The 22378-nt window shown below is 65.9% G+C and overlaps 1 protein-coding gene across 1 annotated transcript in view; it reads left to right on the forward strand.

Moving 5' to 3' along the window:
• Nucleotides 1–3446: 3446 nt before the first annotated feature.
• The window catches only part of CROCC2 (ciliary rootlet coiled-coil, rootletin family member 2), a 65105-nt gene continuing 46173 nt past the window's right edge, over nt 3447–22378 (forward strand). Inside the window, 14 exon segments of the mRNA XM_057551368.1 lie at nt 3447–3586; nt 5291–5451; nt 6409–6518; nt 8635–8741; nt 10602–10767; nt 14800–14903; nt 15463–15660; nt 16825–16921; nt 17250–17438; nt 17690–17885; nt 19613–19671; nt 19673–19779; nt 20227–20371; nt 20798–20944. Of these exon segments, the coding sequence (XP_057407351.1) occupies nt 3447–3586; nt 5291–5451; nt 6409–6518; nt 8635–8741; nt 10602–10767; nt 14800–14903; nt 15463–15660; nt 16825–16921; nt 17250–17438; nt 17690–17885; nt 19613–19671; nt 19673–19779; nt 20227–20371; nt 20798–20944 (1926 nt within the window).

Raw genomic sequence — 22378 nt, forward strand, 5'->3', positions numbered from 1 at the left:
CCCAGGACGCCCTGCCGCTCACCTCTCCCTGAGTGTCGGCCCATCTACCCCCACTGCTTCCGTGGCTCTCTGACGTCTTCAGAAGTAGGAGCTTCACAGTCTAACTGGCTGCTCTAGTAACTGCAGAGGGAGTGCTGGCTCCCTGGGCCCTCTGTGTCCTGCGTCCTCCCCTCCCCACCCCCCCACCTTCTCCACCCATGGGTTTTGTAGAGGTGCTTATGGTTTAAGGTTCCAAAGTGGGGAGGTCTGAGGGGGAGAGGGGGAAGGGAGAGGCACCGGGGGGAGGGAGGAGGTGCTGTCAGGAGGCCCGGGAGGGGTGGCACAGTCATGAAGTCGCACCTGCCCCCGGAGCAGAAAGGAGGGCACTGTGGTGTTCAGGTTCTGGAGCTGGCTCTGCCACTGACTGTCTGCCTCAGGGTCCCCATCTGTACGAGGGTGAGACAGGTGGTCTGGGGGGCTCCCCAGAGCCTGGGTGAGTGAGGGCCCACCCTTGGGACAGGAGCCGGGATCAGATGGGACATGTCTCCCTTCCTCGTTCAGAAGCGAAGATGGGGCGCCAGCAACCTCACGGGGACGTGAAAGGCCTTCAGTTACCTCTCCCGCCTCACGGCTCCCCTGCACCCTCCTCCCCCAGCCCCGCACAGGCTGGACACCCATCCCGCTGCCTCTGCCTCCTCTGGCCCCTCCACCTGGACGCCTGACCTCTGTCCCCTCTGGCTGCTGGACTCTTATTTATCCTTCAAGGTCCAACTCAACTGCCACCTCCTCCTGGAAGCCTGTGTGGGCACAGAGGATTCAGTAGCAAACAAGATCGACAGGATGCTGCCCTTCTGTCATCCCGTGACATGAGTCATTTTTCAGTTGGTGATTCATATCTTGGACTTGGTTTTCAGTCCCTCTGGTAGTGACCTGTGTCTGAGCCGGCTTGTGTGCCAAGCGCTGATGGTGCGGGGGTGGGGACGCAGAGATGAATGAGAAATTGTCCCCCATCCCCAGTGCCTGCTTTCATGCCTGGCCCAGATCGCCCCTTTATTGTTAGCTGAGGCCCAAACTACCACCCACAGAAGCCTGACCCGGCTCCTGGGGTGATGCCCAGGGCCCCAGAGGGCTCAACGGACGCACAGAGATCTGAAGCGGGGCGGTGCTGAGACACAGCATGGCGGGGGCCAGGGGTCACCCCAGGCACAGAGGAGCTCTTTCTCCTAAGGAAATGGGGCCTGGCAGGCGGCCGCCCAGGCCCAGGGCCCTCTCTGCAGCCGGCCAAGCCGCGGAAGGACGGCAGGCAGACGTCCGGTGGCTGGACTTGGCTGGAGGCCCTGTCCTCAGATGTGTTCTTCAAGCTGTGCCCACGCCTGGCGAGGGCCAAAGCCTGGCCCTGGGGTGCCTGGGGCCCTGCAGGAGTGCTGGGGAGGGTCTGAGGGGCAGAGGCGGAGGAGGAAGCGAGGGTTGGGCCGCCCCCCGTTCCTCTGCCTTCAGGGAGGGGACCCAAGGCCAGCGTGCCTGCGGAGTCCTGATCTCGGGCCACTGGGAAGGTGCTGGGGGCCCACAGGCGGGGGCCCAGTCCCAACACTGCCGCCGTGAGTGCAAGACCCTGAGCCGCCCTTCCAGCCAAGGTGACAGATATAAAACGGGTGCTGGGAAACCCTGAGAGGTGACGCCCTTCTCACGTCTCCACGAGCAAGGAAGCCTCTGCCTTCCGGCCGCCCCCAGGAGCCCCAGCCTCCCTCCTCGAGCGCCGGGCAGGCCCAGCTCCTGCAGCGCCCCTTGCAGCCACACGGTGGCACTGTTGGAGCTCCGCCACCCCAGACCCAGGCTGCTGGCAGGACCCCCCGCCCCCGACTCTGCAGAGGGGCCCAGGATCCTGACTCGCTCGCGCTGCCCCTGCTCCCACTCGTGGGAGCGCGTGGCCTGTGTCCTGGCTGAGTTGAGGTCCCCCGCTGGACACCCGCTCTCGCAGGGTGACTTTAAATGGGGCTTCTGGCGCCCCTCCCTGCCTTGCCACTGGGCTCATCTGGACCCACCCCGGGCCACCCAGGGGTCTCCGTCACTGGGCTCTGAGAATGGGGCAGCCTCCTCTTCCTTCCAGAAGTCGCTGGGCTCCTCTCCCTGGGGACCTGTGCCTGAGCAGCCTGCGGATTCAGAGGGGCCACTCGGGGGTCCGATGCTGGTAACCAGCACGGGAAAGAGCGAGATTGTTCTGTGTGGTTCCCGTTTCCGTCTTACAGCTCCACCCGCCCTCCCGAGCCGCCTCGTGTCCTCACCTGCGAGGGTGGATGGCGGGTTCCCCCGAGCCGCAGCCCCCAGGCCCCTGGGACGCCCCACTTTCAAAGATGAGAACACACAGCTCAGGAGAGCAGGTGGCAGCCGGGGCTCAGGCAGCGCACCAGCAGTGGCAGAGCAGGGCCCGCAGCCCACCTCTCCCAGAGGGGAGCCCTTCTCCCATCCTGGTGGGAGAGAGGGGAGCCCAGAGTCCTCGGAGCGGAGACCCTCCCCATCCACACAGCCACACGGGGAGGGCGGCGGCGATGAAGGAGGGGGTGGCCACCCCACTGGGCCGCACACACAGGCCCCCCTCTAGGGCTCACCGGGGGTGTCACGCAGGGGCTGTGACCTCCCTGAGGTCCTTAGAGGCCGGTTGAGCGGACGGGGAGGAGGACGCTGGGGACAGAAAGGAGGAGGGGACATGGTCAGGCTCAACTGAGAGTCTGAGGTCTTTTGGGGAACTGATGCCCAGCCCTGGTGTCCCCTCTGGCCAGCTGAGACTGTGAGGGGGGGAGGGGGGCTTCTAGAAGTCTCCCAGTGCACTGCCCGGTCACAGGCAGACAGCACACCCCCCAAAGCTGGGCCGAAAACCCGACCCAGAGCCACCCCTGGCCCACAAGGCTGCAGGTGGCATCGCGGCGTCCCAGGCGGGCGTGGGGGGAACCAAGCCCCAAGGCCAGAGGTTGGTGCAGGCCCAGTGACCCGCCCTGGGTGAAGGCCCCTCCCGCTCCGGGCCCCTCCCCACCCCCCGTTACTGGGGGGGAGTGGGGGGGGCAGGAGGTGGGGCGGGGTGGGAGGGGGCAGCCCCAGGGCCTCCGCGCACCCCCGCCGTGCCGCCCCCGCTGCCTCCCTCGGCTCCAGCTGGGCCACAGCCCATCGCAGGCACCCGGCCGCAGCTGGAACCCATTACGCCCCCAGCTCCTCTTGGGACGTCTCGGCTAATAAGTGACCCTCTGTAAATGTTAGGAATGAGTCAAGTTTGTGCCGCTGCTGCTTTCCCGTTAGCGGGTGGCGCCGCGGACGCCCGGGGGAGCGGGGAGGGTGGTGTGGAGGGCGGAGCGGCAGGGGCCTTCCTGGCCTAGGAGGAGGCTTCCTGGACTTGACAGTCCCGCGGGCCTCAGGTGGCTCTCGCCTCCCCATTGGGCCTCAGTTTCCCTGAGTGCAAAGAGGGTTCAGGGCGGACGATGGCTGAGCCCCTGCCAGCGGCCTTTCCTCCCCTGAGGACAGGAGGGGCCCTGGTGGTCTTGGCGCCCCCTTCCCGGCTCTGCCCAGAAGGGGCAGCGGGCACCTCCGCCCCTCAGGAGGCGGAGGTCCTGGGGTCCAGGTGAACCGGAGCCAGGGCTCTCACTCCCCGTGGGGGGCAGTGGAATTCAGTCCCGAGAGTTTGCTCAGTGTCTGCCCAGCACCGAGCTCCTGTTGGGATGGGAACGTGGCTTCACCAGGTGTCATGCAAGAGCCCGGGTCTCGGGGTGGCCCTGGCCACTCTGGTGCTGAGGGAGGGGCAGGCCTTGTGTCCAGCCAGATGTGAGCGGAAGAGACCAGGCTGGGGTCTCAGGAGGAGGGGACGGGCTGAGATTGTACCAGGGCCGTGGGGTGGGGGGAGCAGGGGTGCACCCAGGAAGCCCTCCATCCCTACCAGCCCAGGCCTGAGGGTCAGAGCCAGGTGGAGGGGTCTAGGCCTCGAGAGGGTCTTCAGGGAGAGTTGGGAGGGTCAGAGGAGGACAGGCAGGTAGGAGGCTGTGTGGTGGTCACTCACCAGGGCCCTGGGCTGGGAGACAGATCTGGGGAGTCTCGGGGTGGGGGGTCTTGGGAAGCCGGGGGTGGGGAGGGGCTGGGCACATGGTGGTGAATTTGAGAAGTCTGGGACCTTCGGGGGTGATGGGAGGACCCTGGTTTGTCGCCCTAGAGAGTCACTGGAGGGGACATCCGTCTCCAGTACCCCCTGGGAAGCATCTGGCTACCCTCTACTATTTTCACTCACTGCCTGAAAACTCATGTCGCAAATGCAGCAGGGCCGGTGGGCAGCTGTGGACTGTCCTGACTCCTGGGCCATCTTGCCTCGTTACCCTCTCACGTCCAGATGTTCATGCTGGTTTAGAATTGACTGCCTCGGCCTGGAGCGTTCACAAGTTCCCCCCACAGTCAGCACCACGATAGACCTGGCGACAAAGGCCCCGCCCCGGCCCTGGGCTCTGGAGGGCAGCCCAGGCCCTCCCCCAGCTATGCCATCCTCGTGGAGTCAAGAATGCCCAGGGCCGAGGCAAAGTGCCAGCTCAAGCCCAAGACCCCAAGACCAGTCTCTGGGTACCCAGGACCCAGGGTCTCCTACCCACGTCCAGGCCTATTCGGGCCTCTTCCACAGCCGGTCAGCTGCTCTAGATGGCTAGGAAGGAGGGCCGTCCCCACGAACCTCCCACTGCCACTCCCTCGGCTCCCACCCTGCCCCGTCCCAGGGCCCACGCGTGCCCCTCCCCGTGGACGGGGAAGCCTCACATGGCTGGCCTTGTCCTAAAGGGGGGTGTGTGGGTGGACCTTCTACCAGTTTCCCTCTACTGTTGTCAGCCCCTCCTGCCGTGGGGTTCTGGGCCGGCTGGGTGGGGTTCAGGCCCCTCCCTGCCAACCCCACTGTGAAAACTGGGAGGCTGCCTGCTCCAGGAGGGTCAGCGGCAAGAGCCTGCCTCCCAGCGTCCCCAGAGAGGTCCACCACGATGGTCAGTGCAGCCCCCGCAGAGGCGGAGCAGGGCTGAAGGGTGGAGCGAGGTGGTGCCCTAGGCTAGGAGTTCTCCGGACCAGCTCTTCTTTCCTCACCTGTGCTCAGAGCAGCGCCAGGATGGGCAGGGCGCCCTCCCACCTTAAAAGGTGGGGAAACCAAGGCACGGGCCTTGGGTGACCTCAACCTCGCCCAGTCCTCTCCAGGGCACTTTGCCACCGTATGGGAGCCCCGTGGCAGCCCCCACTAACTCCAGTGGTTTCACGTGGGGCTCTGGCAGCTCCAAGGACCTGCCAGCCCCAGGCATCTCTGAGCGAGTGTTTTTCAGAGGCTGGAAGACACCGTCCTGAGCCCCGTGGCCAGCAGAGAAGACCGGGCGCTGACCGTGCGTGGGGGAGGCTGGCGGGCCTCACCCATCCCCGTGCCTGCCCGCATCCGTGAGATCGTGGCTGGCAACCTGGGCGAGGAGCCGCCGCAAGGTGAGGGGGGGCACCAGGGGAGCTGCAGAGCCGTCAGTCAGAGTCTAGCTTCAGGGAGCCAAGCCCCTCCCTGTCCCCTGAGCGGGCTGGCCCCTCACGGCCCATCATCTTCCCCTGTGCTAGGGCGAGAACCACACCTTCCCACGGCATCGTCCACGGGGGTCAGAAGCCGATCCCCACAGCGTGCTCACCACTAGGCCACAGGGACCGTGCCCACCTAGCCCTGCATTGGTTTGTCACACATTTGTGCCCACCAGCCTTGATTTCATCTATGTTCATTTTTCGTTAGATGAGTGAAATCCTAAAGGTTGACACTCAGGAAGCGTGGATGCTGGGCAGACCCTGCCCGCAAGAGCTCTGCTCCCCCAGCGCCCGGACCCCCTCGCGGTGCCGTCTCGCTGTCTGTCACGGCTGCGTGCGCGGCTGGGTCCCTGCACCAAGGCCACCCAGCCAGTAGGGCAGCCTGGCCCCAGAGTGTGCCCCGACCCCCTCGTGCGGGGGTCCCGAGACCCCTTTCTGAAATAAGAGGCTCTCCAGCCTCCTAGAGGAACTGGGGACCTCACTGTGTGTGTTAAGGAAAAAGAAAGCCCACTGTGTGGTCAGAACGGCAACTTACTTCTTGGGGGTGAGATCTGGTTACCCTGAGTCAGCAGTTCTCACTGCCTGATGGGGGTGTGGGATCCCCAGCGTCCAGGCCACCCCGCACACTCCGCTGTAACTGGTTTGGGGCTCACCCTGGGCATGGGTCTGTCCCGGGGTGAAACGTGACGTCCACTGACAGGAGAGGAAGGGCAGCCCGGGGCTGAGGTGCGGCCCCAGATCGGGGTCCCCCGAGTCAGTCCCAGCAGATCGGCAGATCGGCAGGCCGGCGGCGGGGACAGGGAGCCGGGCTGGGGGCTGGGGGCTGGGGGCTGGGGGCTGGCCTGGCCACAGGCTGACCTGCTGCTGCGCCTGCAGGGGTGCGGGAGCCGCCAGCCGCCTCGGCCCACGTGCAGGAGGAGCTGCTGGCCCAGGCAGGGGCCGAGCGGGATGAGCTGGCCGGCAGGTACCGCGCGGTCAGCGAGCGGGTGAGTGTGTGCAGGGACGCGTGGCAGCCGGAGGGTGGCAGCCTGGCCCGGGGTGACGGGTGGATCCGTCAGCGAGTCTCAGGACGTGGAATGACAGTGGTCGGCCACGGCACAGCCGGACCCTGGGCGGTGGCTAGAGAAGCTGAGGCCGGAGTGGACCGGTGAGAGCAGGACAGGTGCCCGGGGCTCCCCGGCCCCAGGGTCCCCCAGGACTCCCCCCCAGCTTAGGCACTGACTTGTGCCCCACCTGCCAGAAGCCCTGGGCGTGGATGGGGCAGTCCTGACCCCTCGGCCCCAGCATCCAGCCCCGCGTGAGCACGTGGCAGCAACTGCCCAGGGGAGGAGGGGGGAGCCCAAAGGAACCTCCTGGGGGCCTGCCGAGGAACTGGCCCCGCCCCCAGCCCCCACCCCTGACAGCCGAGGGTGGACGGACCCCGGACATGCCCTCGGCCCCTGGTCCTCTGTCCTCAGTGCCCTGGGCAGCCACGGTGCCCTCCAGGGTGACTGGCTGCAGCAAGAGGCCGTTTGGTCACGACCTGTGGGGCTGGGAGGGCCTCCCTGTGGACAGATGGGGAAACTGAGGCAGAAAGGTGACGAAACTTGCTAGGCCAGAGCCTCTGTCCCATGTCTGCCACCCCAAGGCATGATGGCTTCTGAGGCAGGACTGAGCTGGGGTGCCCGGCCCACAGTGTGGGGCACTGGGAGCCCCTGTGTCTGCAGAGTCCCCCTGGTCTACGTGGCAGGGCAGATGACCCCACTTTCCAGATGAGGAAACTGAGGCTCAGAGCTAGTCCGAGTTGCCCAGGGCCACGCTGCCATTGTTGGGGCTGAGACCTGACTCAGGTCTTTCTCCGGCATGACCAGTGACCAGTGCCGAACGCCCGAGGGCCCTGGGTCAGCCTCGTCTCCTCCAGGGTTCCGAGGGCTTCCTGGGATAGGCGGCGTCACCAGCCCCACAGAGGGAGGGGCTCTCTGCCCCCACCCAGAACTGTCACACCTGTTCTCATCACCAGCCCCACCCCCGGGCAGGACTGGGAAGGCCCTCCTCATCCCAGGCGGGACCAGGAGCACTGCGGTGATGTCTCCCGCCCTCCCTGGGCCCTGCGTGGGGCGGGGGAGGGGGCGGGGATCTTCCTAGCACTGGGTGGGGAGATGTTGGGAACAAGAGGGCCTGTGGGAATAGAAGCCGCAGAAATCCTGCTGCCGATTAGGAAACCTCGTGAGTCAGTGAGCTCTGAACTCACAGGCCCACGCCAGCTCCAGCAGGCGGCTCAGCACCCCTTGTGAGGGCCACAGAGGGGCCCAGCCTCCTCAGGTTCCCCAAGCAGGTGGGCGGGGCAGATGGTGGTAGCGGGGGGCCACGTGGCTGTTCCGTGGGCACCTCCATCCTGGCTAGAGTCCCAGCCCCCGCCCAGCCCCCTCGGCTGGGCTGGACCCCCGGCCCCTCCTCTCCAATCCCACTGGTAGCGGCGGGGGCCACTCACCTCCCTGTACTCAGGCCGCATGTCGTGCCACAGGGGTGCCCTTCAGCTCTCCTGACCTTCCGGCCTCAGCCCCCCACCAGCCGGCCTCCTCGGCTCGGGGCCCCCAGCACTGCCTTTTCCCCTCAGAGCCCCGGGTCCCCGTCTGCTCGGGCTCCAGCAGGCTCGGGGGCTGGCCTGGCCCAATTTGGGGGGCTCCCCTCCCTGCCAGGCCCACTTACTGGGGGTGTGGTCCCCACCCACCCGCTGGATGAGGGGCTGGGAGCAGACAGAGGGTCGAGCACAGGCAGGAGAGCAGCTGCAGGGGTGGGACCCCACGCTCACTCACTCCCATGGGGGTGACCCCAGGCCTGCTCTGCGTCTCGGCCGTCCTGCCCCTTATGTGGCTGGACCAGAGCCTGGGCAACCGCTCCACCGGCCGTGGGCACATGGCACAGGGCCATGGCAGGGATGGCTGCCTGCCTGACCCGTCTCAGCAGACCCAGCTCGACCCCAGCCCTTATCGCAGCCTGGCCCCCCCAACCAGGGACCCCAGGGGAGACCTCTCACCCGTCCTTGGGAGGGTTTTGTGCCAAAGCTGCCCAGCCCGCTGGGCTTGGAAGTGTCCAGCCAGGTGGGTCAATGCCCCTCTCCAGCTGCAGGCCCGGCTGGAGGCCACTGAGGCTCGGCTGCGGAGGTCAGAGCAGGAGCACAGCGTCAACCTGGAGGAGGCCCTCAGCCGGCTAGAGGCTGCCGAGCAGAGGTGAGGCCTGGCAGGCAGGGCGGTGGGGGTGCAGGGAGCTCAGCCGTCACCGCAAGGCAGCAGACGCCACTGTGCTGCAGGGCTGTTGGCACCTCTTCCCAGGTGACTCCAGGGCAGAGCAGCACGGGGAGGAGGAGCACGGGGAGGAGGAGGAGCTCGGGGAGGAGCAGCTCGGGGAGGAGGAGGAGCACAGGAGGAGGAGCATGGGGAGGAGGAGCTCGGGGAGGTGGGGCATGGGGAGGAGGAGGAGCTCGGGGAGGAGGAGGGGCACGGGGAGGAGGAGGAGCACGGGGAGGAGGAGGGGGCACGGGGAGGAGGAGCTCGGGGAATAGGAGGAGCACGGGGGGAGGAGGAGGAGCACGGGGAGGAGGAGCACGGGGAGGAGGAGCTCGGGGAATAGGAGGAGCACGGGGGGAGGAGGAGGAGCACGGGGAGGAGGAGCACGGGGAGGAGGAGCTCGGGGAGAAGGAGCACGGGGAAGAGGAGGAGCATGGGGAGGAGGAGGGTCTCGGGGAGGAGGAGGGGTATGGGGAGGAGGAGCTTGGGGAGGTGGGGCATGGGGAGGAGGAAGAGCTCGGGGAGGAGGAGGGGCATGGGGGGAGGAGGAGCTCGGGGAGGAGGAGCACGGGGAGGAGGAGGAGTACAGGGAGGAGGAGGAGCACGGGGAGGAGGAGGAGCATGGGGAGGACGACCACCCCCAGGGCCTCAGGCGAGAGTGCAGGTCCCACAGGTCACGGGACCTCCCTGGCCCTCTGCTCCCTCATGTGTCACCCCCAGGCCCCCGACACCTGCTGAGGCTGGGGCTCTGGCCTGTACTACAGGCAGGTCGCCTGAGCTGCTCATGGCCCTCGGCTGGCCTTGCCAATCCTGGGGGTCCAGGGGTTCTCCCCTCAGTCACACTCTGGCCCTGACTCCCAGGCCCCTTTGGCTTCAAGCCACTCTGATTTCACTTTCGGGCTCACTTGTGCACCGTTGGTAAGTGTGTGTCACACCCCAGCCCCCCGGAGGTAGCCCCAAGCCCCAGGACACGGCCCCGGAAGGGAAGGGCATCTCTCCACGTTCCCTGCAGGGAGGCCAGGGGGAGGGCTGAGCCTCCACTCCACGGCCAGCTCCGTCTCCAGACCTGGGGGAGGTTAAGCCATTTGTGGAAGACTTCCCGGACTTGGTTCATCCTCAGGGACTCTGGAAAAGGAAGAAAAGTGCTGAGAAGCATTTTGAAAACCCGTTCTGGAGAAGCGGGGTGGAGGGTGTGGGTAAATAAGCCGAGAGGAGCTGATGCCCCCAGAGCGGAGAGGAGCAGGGGAAGCCCCCGTGGCCTCGCAGCTAGCTGGGGGGTGCGGGCTCCAGCGGGCTTGGGGTCCCCGACTGCAGCCACGTGCAGGCCTGCCCTGGGTGGAGATAGACCCCCACGGTCACAGAGGGGCTGCCCCCTCCACGGGCAGGCCTGACTCCCTCCCCCACCCCGCGCTGCCCGGCAGGGTACCCTCCCAGCCCTGGTACCCTCGGCCAGGCTCCCTAACTGTCTTGCTGGTCTCGGGGTCCCCACCCCCACACCCTGGAGTGCGGAGCCAGCCACAGCTGTGCGGCGGAGCCGGGGGCGCTCAGAGGGGGAGGAGGTGGGGAGAGCAAGCGAGTCAGGGCAGGAGGGGCGTGCCGGGGTGGCACCCAGAGGCTGGCCCCCGTTTGTGGGGCCACTGAGGGCCGCTGCAGGTGGGCAGCGCCTCTTAGGGGCAGTCTGGGGGCTGCACAGTCGAGCTGGGGTCATCTGGGCCCAGGAGGTTCGGGGCCTGGCTGTCTGAGCCCGTCCGTAAGGAGAGGCCGCCCGCCCATGGCCACGCCGCTCCGTCCCCGCCTGTCCAGGAGCACCGGCCTCTCCCAGGTGAACGCCCTCCTGCGGGAACAGCTGGGACACATGAAGAAGGCCAACGACAGGCTGGCCGAGGAGCTGGCCGGGACGACGGGCAGCGTGCTCCGTCTGCGGGCGGAGCTGGAGCTGCACGAGAGGCAGCGCTGGACCCAGAGAGAGGTGCTCCCGGCTCTCGCCCGTGGGCAGGGGGATGCCTGGTCTGGTGCCCGTGGCCGGGGTCGGGGTGGGTGGCAGCAACCGGGAAAGGGTGAGCTGGCTCCCGCCATGGCCCCTCCTGGGGGCACGGCCCCTGGCCTCCTGCCACACCATGTCCCCCACTCGGCTTGGCCACATTAGCCTGCGGGGTGGGGGATACCGCGTGGGAAGACCCCCGCTTTGAGAGAAGGACCCCCTGGCTGGGCTTGGAAAGTAGAGTGAGGGCCGAGCCCTGGCCCTGGCGTGTTCGCCCTGCTCTAGCGAGAAAAGTCTCCGCAGGTCGGACTCGTGGTCAGACTCAGGAGCCTGGGCCACACCACGGCCCCCCACTCCCTGGCCAGACCAGCAGGGCCCACGCAGCCTCCTCTGAAACCCGCAGCCCTGGGGCGCGGGGTCAGGGCACAGGGCTCCAGGCCTCAGCCTTGCTGGGGGGAGATGCTGTGTTGACCATCCCGGGGTGGTCACCGGGGCAGGACGTCCAGCTTGAGGTAGGGGACATACTTGAGGGTCACCCCACGCCTCTGCCTGCCCACATCTTCCCCGCTGGGCTTGCCACCTCTGCTCCGATCGTCCCTGGATGTCCCCACGGACCTCCCAGCGTCTGCCGCGGGCCCCATGGGCAGGATTTCTCCCCGGACGTGGCAGGAGCAGAGGCCAAGCTGGTCCCCGGGCGCCTGGGCCTCAGGCTGACCCTGCACAGGTGTCCCTCGGACAAGCCCATCTCAGAGGGGCGTCCCGGCACTTCCCACATGGATCGGGCAGAGCGGGAGGCCCAACCCCGCTGTGCGGACAGAGCCCCTCCTGCTGGACAGCTGTTCCGATCAGAAGCCGAGCGGCCCCTCCTGCTGCAGCCACCCCTGCACGGGGACGGGAGGGTATCAGGGGCGCTAGGAGGGAATGCGTTTGTCATCACAGGGTGGTCGTCGATGGCCGGGCCCCCGCGTGGGGTTGGGGAGGCATGGGAGATACATCACGCCCCCACCTTGGCCGCTAGGGAAACAAATGCCCTGGAGACGGGCCTCGGGTCCACTTTGGCACTGGTTTATCGAGGGTCTTTATTCCCCCTTGGCCTTGAATATGACTCTCGCTGGCTGGCGGCTCTTCCTCTCAGCGCCTTAAAGACACCCTCCTCTGTCTGCTGGCCCGCCGCGGAGGGCATCGTCTTCTTGCTCTGGCCGCTATGAGCGCTTGCTCTTGCTGTGACTTTGCATTCTGCCGGCTTCCTGTGCTGCGCCGAAGACGTGCAGATTTCTTTTTGTTTATCCTGCTTAGGACTCATCAGGATGCTGGTCTTCCCTTGTCCTTGGAAAGCAGCTGTTACCTCCTTCAGTGTCACCCAAGCCCCTCTCTCCCCTGCCCTCTCCCGCCCCGTGGACCTTACCCATCCCCGTGCTCCCTCCCACGCTTCTTAACCTCCCAGACTTTCCTTCCTTCTATCCCCCTGGTCTATGTGGTAGATAACTTTTTCAAATCTACCCTCCTGGTCATCAATTTTCTCTTCTGGTGTCCAACCTCTGTTAAACCTGCCTATTAGGCTTAAATTCTAAACGTTGTATTTTTCATCTTTAAAAATTCTGACTTTTATTCAGGATATTTTCCAGATATCTTACTCTTAACTGGTATTTTCAAGCCTCTTGTGTGTTTATTGATGCATATTAGAAAACAGTTATTTGGTAGTCTGTGTCTGATGTTCTAATATCTGAACTTCTTCAAAGTGTGAGTCTATTGTTTCTGCTAGGTCTTGGTCATGGTGCTGTGTTTCCTTGTGTCTTTGGTGGTTTTTTAAAAAATTTTTTTAACTGAGAGCTGCGTGTTATCCTTGGGACTCTGAAAATTCTTTGAAACCTGGAATGAATGTGGTATGTTCCAGAAAGGATTGTCATTTGCTTAAGACAGTTTCTTAGGGGCTCTGACGACCTTTGGGCCACATTGAAGTAAATTTTCAACTTTATTATTTTTTTTAAACCACCCAGGTTTTGTGAATCCAGGCTGAAAACTGCACCAAGGCTAACTTGTGGTTCCAAAACCACAGGGAGATTTTTTCCTTGCTGTCTTGGTCCCTCCAGGCCGCTGTAGCAGAAGTACCCCAGCCTGGGGGCTTGTCCACAAACATTTACTTCTCACAGCTCTGGAGCCTGGAAGTCCAAGATCAAAGTGCCAGGTCCTTCAGCGGCTGGTGAAGACCGCTTCCTGGATCACAGAACGATAACTTCTGGCTATAAGCTCACATGGCAGAAGGGACTGGACCCTCGTGGGGCCTCTTTTATAAGGACACCAACACCAATCCTGAAGGTGGACCCAGAAAGCCCCGCCTCCAAATACCATCACATTGGGGATTAGGTTTCAACATGTGAATTGTGGGGGACACTGCACCTCCTTACAGCGCCCTGAAGGCAGGTGTGTGTGTGCATGTGTGTATGTGTGTGTGCTGGTTCACCGTCCACGGCACCTCCTTACAGCGCCCCGCAGGCAGGTGTGTGTGCGCGCACGTGTGTGTGTGCATGTGTGCGTGTGTGTGCTGGTTCACGGTCCACGGCACCTCCTGACAGCGCCCTGCAGGCAGGTGCGTGTGCACGCATGCGTGCTGATTCGCCCGTCTCTAGCACACCTTACTTGGAGCGCGGCTTGGGGGATCCCTTCCACGTGTGAGCAGACTCCCCCTTGGGTGGACCTTAAACTTTCCTCTCTGTCCCCAGAGCCCCTGTGGTCAAGGAAACATGTTCAAGTTACGTTTGGCAAGTCCCTCTCGAGTCCCTGAGTTTCCTGGTTCCTGGCTTGCGTGTCCCTTACCATACCGGCCGCCCAGCCCTGCATTCAAGAAGTTGTAGAGTCCGGAATCTCATGTATGCCGCTGTCTTAGCGGGCAGGCGGGGCGAGTGTCCGCTCTTCCATGTTAGCAGGAGGGATGTCTAATCGCTGCTCGTCGATGATCACGGTCGGGGGGGCGGGGGTGCAAGTGTACACAAGGCTCTGGCACCAGATGCAAAGGGCGTTCCCTACCCCAGGTACACAGCACAGTGTTACTGGGCTCGGTGGGGGGCCCCTCAGATGGGGGCTCCGGGGAGGGCGATCGGCGAAGGCTTCATGAAGTGGCAGGTGAGCGTGTGGGTCCTGAGCCGGAGGACCGGCAGCACGTGAAAGCACTTTCTTTGTTTGAAGCAACATTGAAAAGCCGCAGGCGGGGCTGCAACAGGCAGGAGGGGCCGTGGGAGCCCTGAGCGTGGTGGTGAGCCCTCCGGGGGGCCCTGGAGGTCAGTGTTCTGGACACAGCCCAGTGCAGGGCCTGGGAAGGTGGTGGGGAGACACAGGACCTTCTGGGCTTCGGCTTAGTTCCCTGCAAGGCTGGCGCCGCTGACCGCACGTGACCCCATCCCACTCCTGCCCCCAGCTCTCCACCCCCACCCCGTCCCCTGCCCGTTCACAGCCCAGCAGTGGGCTCCCGCTGCACCTTACAACCTCGTTCACTCCGCCTGTCCTCAGGGTGGCTTCCCCACCCCTGCCACTGCATGGGCTCCTACTGGCAGAGGCTCCTGCCTCCCTGCCACCTTGAAGGGCCAGGCCCCACTCGGGACGTCCTAGGAGCCCTCCGAGAGTAAGCGCTGCTCTCTAGGTCCTGGAGGAGAAGGAAAGGCCTGTTTCCTTGTGTCGTTCTCCCCACCCCCCAGCTGGAGGGCGGGAGCTGAGTGCTGCCCACGGCCCCATGGGGGGACCAGGCTGAGTGGGTCCTGGTTCTGGAGCTGGGAGTGCTCATCTCCCCAGGTCCTCCGGCAGGGGGAGCAAAGCACTGTCCCCCGGGGAGGGGGGTGAGTTGCATTGCTCAGGAAGGTAAGCCAGTGGGGTAGGGGCCGCATGCAGGAGGGTAGCGATGAGGGTCTGCTCTCTGCCCCCCTGGAGCCGGAGGAGCGGATTGTGGGGCGGGTGAATGGGGCCGCAGGGCTCCCCTCACCCCTCAGCACTGGCCTCCGCCTGCAGTGGACGCGAGCCTCTTGCTTTCAGACCCAGCGTACTCGCGCGGGGGGGCACCAGGACGTCCTCCTCCTGCAGAGACAGGTCTCGGCCCTCCGTGGACACCTGGCTGAGCTGCGTGCGGCCACCGAGAGGTGCGTGCCAGCCACCCTGCCCACCCAGAGCCAGGCGTGGGCTCCATCAGGGTCGGGGAGAAGGGCACCTGATGCCGGGCCCAGGCATCGGGCCCGCCACGCTCCTCCCACGGGTGGCCCGATGGGAGTGGTGGAGACGGCAGGAGAGGTGGGCCGTGGAGGAGATGGACGGATGGACAGAGTGAGGCAGGCAAGGGTGCAGGGGAGAGAGGAGAGGCAGGCCAGCTAGGGAGATGCAGCGCGAGGGGGCGGTTCCACACGCACGGACTCTGGCTTCCCTCCGACCCTTGCCGGGAGCCTCGCACGGTCTACCCCGGGCCCTTGAGGCTCAGAGGGTGGAAGTGCTGCTCAAGGAGGACAGCCTGCCTGTCCGGCCTGGCCCAGCCCCTGCTCACCCCTGCCCCGCTGAGATGCCAGCCAGCGGGGCCTCTCCTGAGGATGGCGAGAGGGGTCTGCCGCAGGCCTATCTCCAGACCCGGCCTCTGCCACCCAGCGTGGAGCCTCCAGGCCGAGCCCGAGACAGCCCGGGGCTCAGCCGAGTGCCGCCCTTGTCTCCCAGGGGCCTCGCTGACATGCGAGCGGACGCGGCCAGGACGGCCCAGCGCCTGCACACGGCCTGCCTGAACCTCGGCTCCAACCTGCGGCTGACGGCCAGCCGCCCAGACAGCGCCCTGAAGCAGCAGCTGCAGGACAGGGTGCGGGAGATGCTGCAGCTGCAGGGCCGCTGGGACGCCGAGAAGGTGGCACTCCAGTCCAGGTGGGTGCAGGAGGTCAGGGGTGGGGGGGGCGGGGGCGGGGGCGGGTCGCCGCACCCGCCCATCTGCCCAGCGGCCGCAGGTCTGGGACTTCGCTCACGTGAAGTTGTAACTCCTGATTTCACCCCACACCCTGACACCGGGGCACTTCCCCTGATGCCGCCCACGGCTCATAAATGCCATCTCATCGCAAAGGCAGGGGGGCCCAGACCTCCTTACCCACCACCCCCTGGAGGCAGAGCTAGTGCCCTGAGACTGGGCGCGTCCCTGTGAACACTGCCCTGGGTGCACTCGGACCGTTTCCCCGTGGCTGCTTCCAGAAGTGGAATTTTCAGGCCTAAAAGCATATCCTGCCAGGGGTGGGCGCTTGTTCTGAGGGCCCCCAGAGGGGCCGGGGTCCAGTCCCAGTTATCGTGGGAGGTTCTGGACACGGAACTCACGTGTGGCGCTCGAAGGTCGCGTGAGGACAGCTTCTGCAGGAAACAGGAGGCAGCTCCCAATGCTGCCATGGCCCTCTGTTCCACAGGACCTGGGGCTCACGTGGTCACAAACGCCCTCTGGGCCAGCTGAGTCCCACACACCCCAGCCGGCCCGGAGGAGAGCCACGGCGGGCCCGGGGGTACGGGCGGTCCAGCACAGCCCGAGGGTTCAGCGCCCGGGGCCTGAGCCGAGTGATCTGGGCCCACGGAAAGGGAGGCCCGGGTGCTGGGGGCCAACCAGGGGTCTTTGAGAAGAAGGCAGTTCCCGGGAAGGAAAGACAATACCACCATTAGACTTACGGTGGCAGAGGAGTTCCAGGCAGAGGGACCGGCCGGGACAAAAGCCCAGAGGTGAGCGCGGCACCTGCCACACCCCAAGGACAGAGCAGGGCCTTGGGAAGCCACGCTGTGGGGCTAGAGAGCTGAGTCAGGGTCAGAGCGGGGGCCTTGAGTGCTGCCCTCGGGCTCTGCGCTTTACCCTGAGACAGCGGGAGCCACTGCAGGTTCTAGAGCAGAAGAGAGGTGTCTGACTGGCGTGGGACTAAGGCCCACGCAGGCAGGGGTGGCCGAAGCCAGCAGGCAGGCCGCACCCCAGGAGGAGGAAGACGGGGCCGGGGGGTTCCAGGGCCCGCCGGTGCCCCGGGCTCCGTTCTCTGCGCTGACAACCCCACCCCGACTTCCCTCCAGACTCTGGGAGCAGACGTTGCTGTTGGGGAAGCTCACAGAGCAGAACACGGACAAGGAGAAGACCATCGCCTCCCTCAGAACGGAGGTTCAGGAGCTGGTGCGTGGCACTGGGAGAGGGGGGAGAGGGGCAGCTCGCGGTGGGGGTATCCGGGCCCCCCTGAGCAGCCTCCCCCCGCCAGCAGGAGTCCCATCGCAGTGGAGGCCGGCCGGCCCCGGGAGGCTTGAGGGCTGAGGTCGAAGCCCTGCAGCTCACCTTGGACAGAATCACAAAGGTGCGGGCCCGTCTCAGGTCCTTCCTGCGTGGAGCAGCGAGGGGCTGCAGGGTCCTGGTGGCTCGAGCTGGCCCGTAAGACGGTCTGGAAGGACCCGTCCGACCTCAGCCCTGAGCTCTCTCCCCTCCACCCCTTCCTCTCTGCGCCCTGAAGGTGGCGCAGGCAGACGCGGGGTGCCCGGAGCCAGCCTGGAGTGGCAGCACTGAAGGCCAGGAGGCGCAGGGCCAACCAAGGAGCCCCCCACGGGCCGCGTCGCCCCCACGGGCCTGCTCCCCGGCCGCTCTGGACCCTGCGCTGCGGGCTGTGCAGGTGGCCATTGAGAGGCGGTGGCAGCGGGAGCAGGTGGGCGGCTACAGAGGCAACGCTGTGCCCCATCCCCGCCGGAGCAGAGCCACAAAGCCCACCAGGCTGAGAAGGGCAGCTACAGGGCCGGCCTGTGTCCCACCAGGCGCCTGCCCCTGAACCCCGCTCCCCGGGGAGGGTCTCCGGTCTGAAGCGCATCCTTTCTCGGGCAGTCGGGAGCCCCGCTGGCTTCTGTGGTCGAAGGCCTGGCCAGGCCACGGGGCTCACGCCACGCTCCCTCTCGCGGGCAGGAGCTGCGCCGGCGGCTGGAGTCCTCCGAGGCAGCGGCCGCCGGGCTCCACGAGCAGCTGTCCGAGAGCCAGCGGGAGCTGCGGGCCTCGCGGAGGCTCCTGCAGGAGCGGGGGCAGGAGCAGGCCCGGGAGCGCCAGGACCTCCTGGGCAAGCTGGGGGCGCAGTGCTGCCGGGAGTCCAGCGAGCTCCCGGGGAGGTGAGGCTGGCGGGCCGGGCTCACCTGCTCCACGATGGCCCCCGCAGGAGAAGCAAGGGCCATGTCCCGGACAGGAAGTACTCCCGGCCCGAAGGCTGCCTCCTCGCCCCTTCACCCCCCAGCCCCTGCCTGCACTGAGCACACCCCCTCTTCCCTCGGCTGCGCCCGTCTGGGCTGTGTCTCCCCAGGACTCACCTTCCCAAAGCCCAGGCCGAGCACGTGCCTGCCCCTTGGCCTGCATCCCAGGCTCCCGGCTGCCCGGCCCATTTCCACACTCCCCTCCTGGGAGCAGGCTGTGCTCTCTCCCACCTCCCCGCTGGCTGCCAGGACTCCTCCGGGGGTCTTACCCAGCCTTCACAGGTGGTCCAGAAAACCCCAACTCCCGCCCCATCCACTGGGGTGGCCCCGCGTGCCTTCCTGGCCTGTCCTGCGGATCTGGTGTTCCGTGGTGCGGTCGGCCATGAGGCTGTCTGGATTCTTCCGTGCACGTCTTACTGCCCTGGGGCTGGTGGGGGTGAAGGACGTGGAAAGGGAATCTCCCAGGATTTATAGTCTGAGTGAGAGGCTCGGTGGGCCTTCCCAAATCCACACACTGCCTGAGCCGGGAGATGGGGTGGGGAGTGGGCTGGCAGCCCAGGAAGGCTTCCTGCAGGAGGGAGCGGTGCAGGGGCAGCCAGGACCACCTCCTGTGCGTCCCCTCACTCACCCGGGGGGCTGGGACCGCAGGTCCCTCGGGGCTGCCCCTTCTCTGGGTGTCCTGGCAGTTCACCCGGGTCTGAGACAGGAGCTCCAAAGAATAAATTAACCCCAGTCCTGCTCCTGAAAAACTCACGGGAGATGGGCAAAGAGATGGGAGCAGGTGGGTTCAGCCTGGCACAGGGGCCCGGGAGCGGAGGAGCCAGGGAGGGGCCCCAGGAGGCGGGAAGGGCCTTGCCAGGAGGAGACAGGAGCAGAAGTGGGACACAAAGCAAGGCAGGCGGGGCCACCTCACCACCCCAAGGAGCAGAGGTCACGGGGGAGCTGTTGGCAGGGGCACCGCCCTCACAGCCGTGGCTTTGGCAGGGCTGGTCTGGCCGCAGCGTCCTGGGGGCTGGGGGGGAGGGGCAGGCTGGAGTGGCCCCTCAGCACCGGGGGAGGAGGGGCTGAATCCCAGGGACATTTGGGAAATGGGGCCTCAGGACTCGGTGCTTCAGAGCACGGTGGGGGCAGAGCTGCTGAGACTGCAGCTCTGGCTGGTGGGTGACCAGCAGAGGGGACCTGGCCGGGGGGGCAGTCAGCGGCGAGCACAGCTTTGACAAGGGCTGGCCGTCAGGGGAGGTGAGCAGCACAGGCAGACCTGGAGCCGTGGGGTTCCCATCGGTCAGGCGCCCCCTCCTTCCCGCTGGGCTCTGCAGGACTGGTGGAGCTTAGCCTACAGGTGCGGAGGCCAAGGGCAGGGACGCCCCAGGCGCAAGGCCCTCCAGGGCTTTAGGGACCCCCACAGGGCCACCAGGAGACAGGCAAGCCCGCAGGTGGCCGCCCCAGGGGACAGGCCAGCCAGGGGCCGAGCCACTGGGTCTTCTCGCCCCTCCCCACTCGTCCCTGAGCCCCGAGTGGCCTCCACGATCCCCGCCCTGTCTACCCTCCCGGTACTCAGCCGAGGCTCGAATGCGCCCAGTGAGGGTCCCTCGGCTGCCCTCCCCGGCTGCACGCTCGGGACCCCCCAGCTTCTCCCCCCCTGCTCCCGGGGAGAAGGCCGCTCTGGAGGAGGTGGTGGAGGAGCTGGGGGGCAAGGTGGATGCTTCCCGCCACGGAGCAGCAGAGTCCGGAGGCCGGGAACCTCCCGCGGGGGGCGGGCCAGAAGGAGGAGCTGGTGCAGCAGGGCGAGCAGGGCCGGAGGGAGCTGGAGAGCAGGCGGCCGGCCACCAGCGGGCTGTCCTGTCCCCTCTGGGCCCCGGCGTCCTCACCTGCTCATGGGACCTCTCCTTCACCAGCCTCATCTCAGGGGTCGGGGTGCCTAGCGAGACAGCAGGCCCCCCACCACAGCGGCCAGCCCCCACTGCCACCCAGACACCCCCTCCAAGTCCGGCCTAGCGCCACCCCCGGGGCAAATCCGCCACCCTGGGCCCAGCCGAGATGGGTGCCCCAGCGTGTGCGCATGCGCTCCCACCCAGGCGTGTCGGCCAGGTCTCCGCTGACAATGCCACCCCCAGCCAGGAACGGCTCAGCAGTTCCTGGCCGGCGGGGCGAGCCACGCTCCTCTGGGGGCCCTGGGCTTGGAGGGAGCTGCCCTGCCTGCTGGGCCCCCATCTTGCCCTGAGGCGACCTAGCGCCCTCTGCCCTCTGGTTTCTGGGTCTCAGTCAAGGGCGCCTGGAGCAGCTGGAGGAGAAGGTCTCGGGGCTCAAGAAGGAGCTGGTGTCGGCCCAGGAGGTGCTGAACGCAGCGCAGCTGCAGAGGGACGTCCTGGAGAGCGAGGGGGAGGGTCTGCGCAGCGCCCTGGCCCGGGTATGCCCTCCGCTCCTCTCTCCCGCGGCCACTTGCCTCCCTCCCCGCTGCCTGGGCCCTCAGGCCGTCCCCAAACCCCCAAGCTCAGCAGTGGCCTCCTCGGTCCCTGGCCAGTGGGCAGCGGCCCACCTTCCCTGAGCGCTGGGCACACCTTCCCTCAGGGTGCCCCCTCCCTTGGTCGCCCTGTCACCTCTCCCGGCTGCAGCCTGGTACCCGGGGGCCACCGTCTACCCCAGAGGCCTCACCACTGTGGGCCCCCTTCCACCAGGCCCCACCCAGAGCTCCGGCTCACACACCTCCGTGATGCGGGGCTCACTCCCTCCCCGGCACTAATAGCGCTGCCCAGGGGAAGCTCTGCCCATGAACCTGAAAGTCCCAACCTGGCTTCCCTGCTGGGGTGCCCTCTGCCCCCCCGCCCCACCCTAGGCCGAGTCCAGCAAGACCGACCTGGAAGTGCTGGTGAGCCAGCTCAAGGCGGAGGGGGTGGAGCAGAGGCGCTCCCTGGCTGAGATGGCCGCCCTGATGGAGGGGCTGACTCGCGACAAGGGCTCCCTGAGCCACCTGGTCCTGCAGGTGAGACGAGGGCCCGGGGGACCGGCCTGGCCTGAGCCCCGCTTCCCCAGTGCGGCTGTGAGTCCCGCCCTGCTCCCTGAGCTCAGGCCCTCCTTTCACCCATCCTCACCCCTCCTGGACTTGGGGGCTGAGGGGGTGGGGGCGGGGCCTGCCCATGGACCCCTCCCTGCCCTCTGGCGGCAGCTGGAGCTCGTGCGGGCCGCGCGGAGGGGCCTGCAACGGGCCTGCGATCACCTGGAGGAGGGGCTGGAGGGGCTGGAGGGGCAGGCGGCCCGGCTCCGGCATGAGCGGGCCCAGCTGCAGGAGCAGGTGGGCCAGGTGAGGGGTCCGGGGGCTCCGGGCTCCCAGCCCCACCCAGCAGGGCCACCGCTGCCTCTGGGGAGGCCGGGCACACGGCACCTTTGGAAGTCACGCCGCTTCAGGATGTCAGCACCAGCGCTTTCTAACTGCAATGCTGCCTGATGTGGCTGATTCGAAGCCGTCCTCCCAGTGCTGGGAGGTGGGGAACGGGGGAGGGACACACAAAGAAGGACGTTTACATCAGGCCTATCCCCAACATCCGGGGGCTGGGTTCTCCCCTGGTCAGAGGGTCGAAGGCCTCGGGCCCACTGATGCTCACACACTCGGGGGGAAAGGCTTCACTGCTCCTCCGTTGTCTTGTTTCTCTCCTTCCTGGGCCACATCCGCACAAAAGAGCTGCCCAGTCACTCACTCGCTCATGCACTCCTGCATCCATTCCCAAATCTGCTGACGTGGATCTTGCACGGAGGAGGTCAGACTCCCTGGGACGAGACACTGCAGCACCTTTGCTTCCTCCTGACACCAGACTTGTCGGTCCACGTGGAACCCTGTCTCTGCAGCGTCTCCGGCCCCCAGTGGCATTCAGACTTCATGGTCTGTCACCTGTGGGACTCAGTCCAGCCTCTTTCTGTTTCTCAGACTCGGTCCTATCCTTTTTGGGGTCATCTTTTCCTCTTTTTTTAGTCAAAGAGTGACTACACTCAGTCAGCCAGTGCACAGTTTTTGACAGTTGTAAACACCTGTGTAGCCACCACCACAATCAGGCTGCAAAGTGTCTCCAACCAGCCCAGCAGGCTCCCTCCTGTCACGGCCACCCAGGCGGCCTCTGCCCTGACCTGTTTTAGACCTTGTTGTAAATGGAGTCATGGGGTATAGACTCTTGAGCCCGGCTTCTCTCCCTCAACACGACGTCTTTGAGAGTCATCCCTGTTCTTAGGTGTATCAAGAGCTCCTTCTTTTTGACTGCATAGTAATATTCCATCATACGGATAAACCACATTTGCTTACCCATTCACCCGCTGCTGGACTTCTGGGTTCTTTCCATTTTGGGAGTGGACAAGACTGCTATGAGCATTCGTGGTCAAGTCACGTATGGATATTCTCATTTCTCTTGAGTAAATACATAGGAGTGCA

The sequence above is a fragment of the Balaenoptera acutorostrata genome, chromosome 8 (assembly GCF_949987535.1).
Source record: "Balaenoptera acutorostrata chromosome 8, mBalAcu1.1, whole genome shotgun sequence".
Lineage (NCBI taxonomy): Eukaryota > Metazoa > Chordata > Mammalia > Artiodactyla > Balaenopteridae > Balaenoptera > Balaenoptera acutorostrata.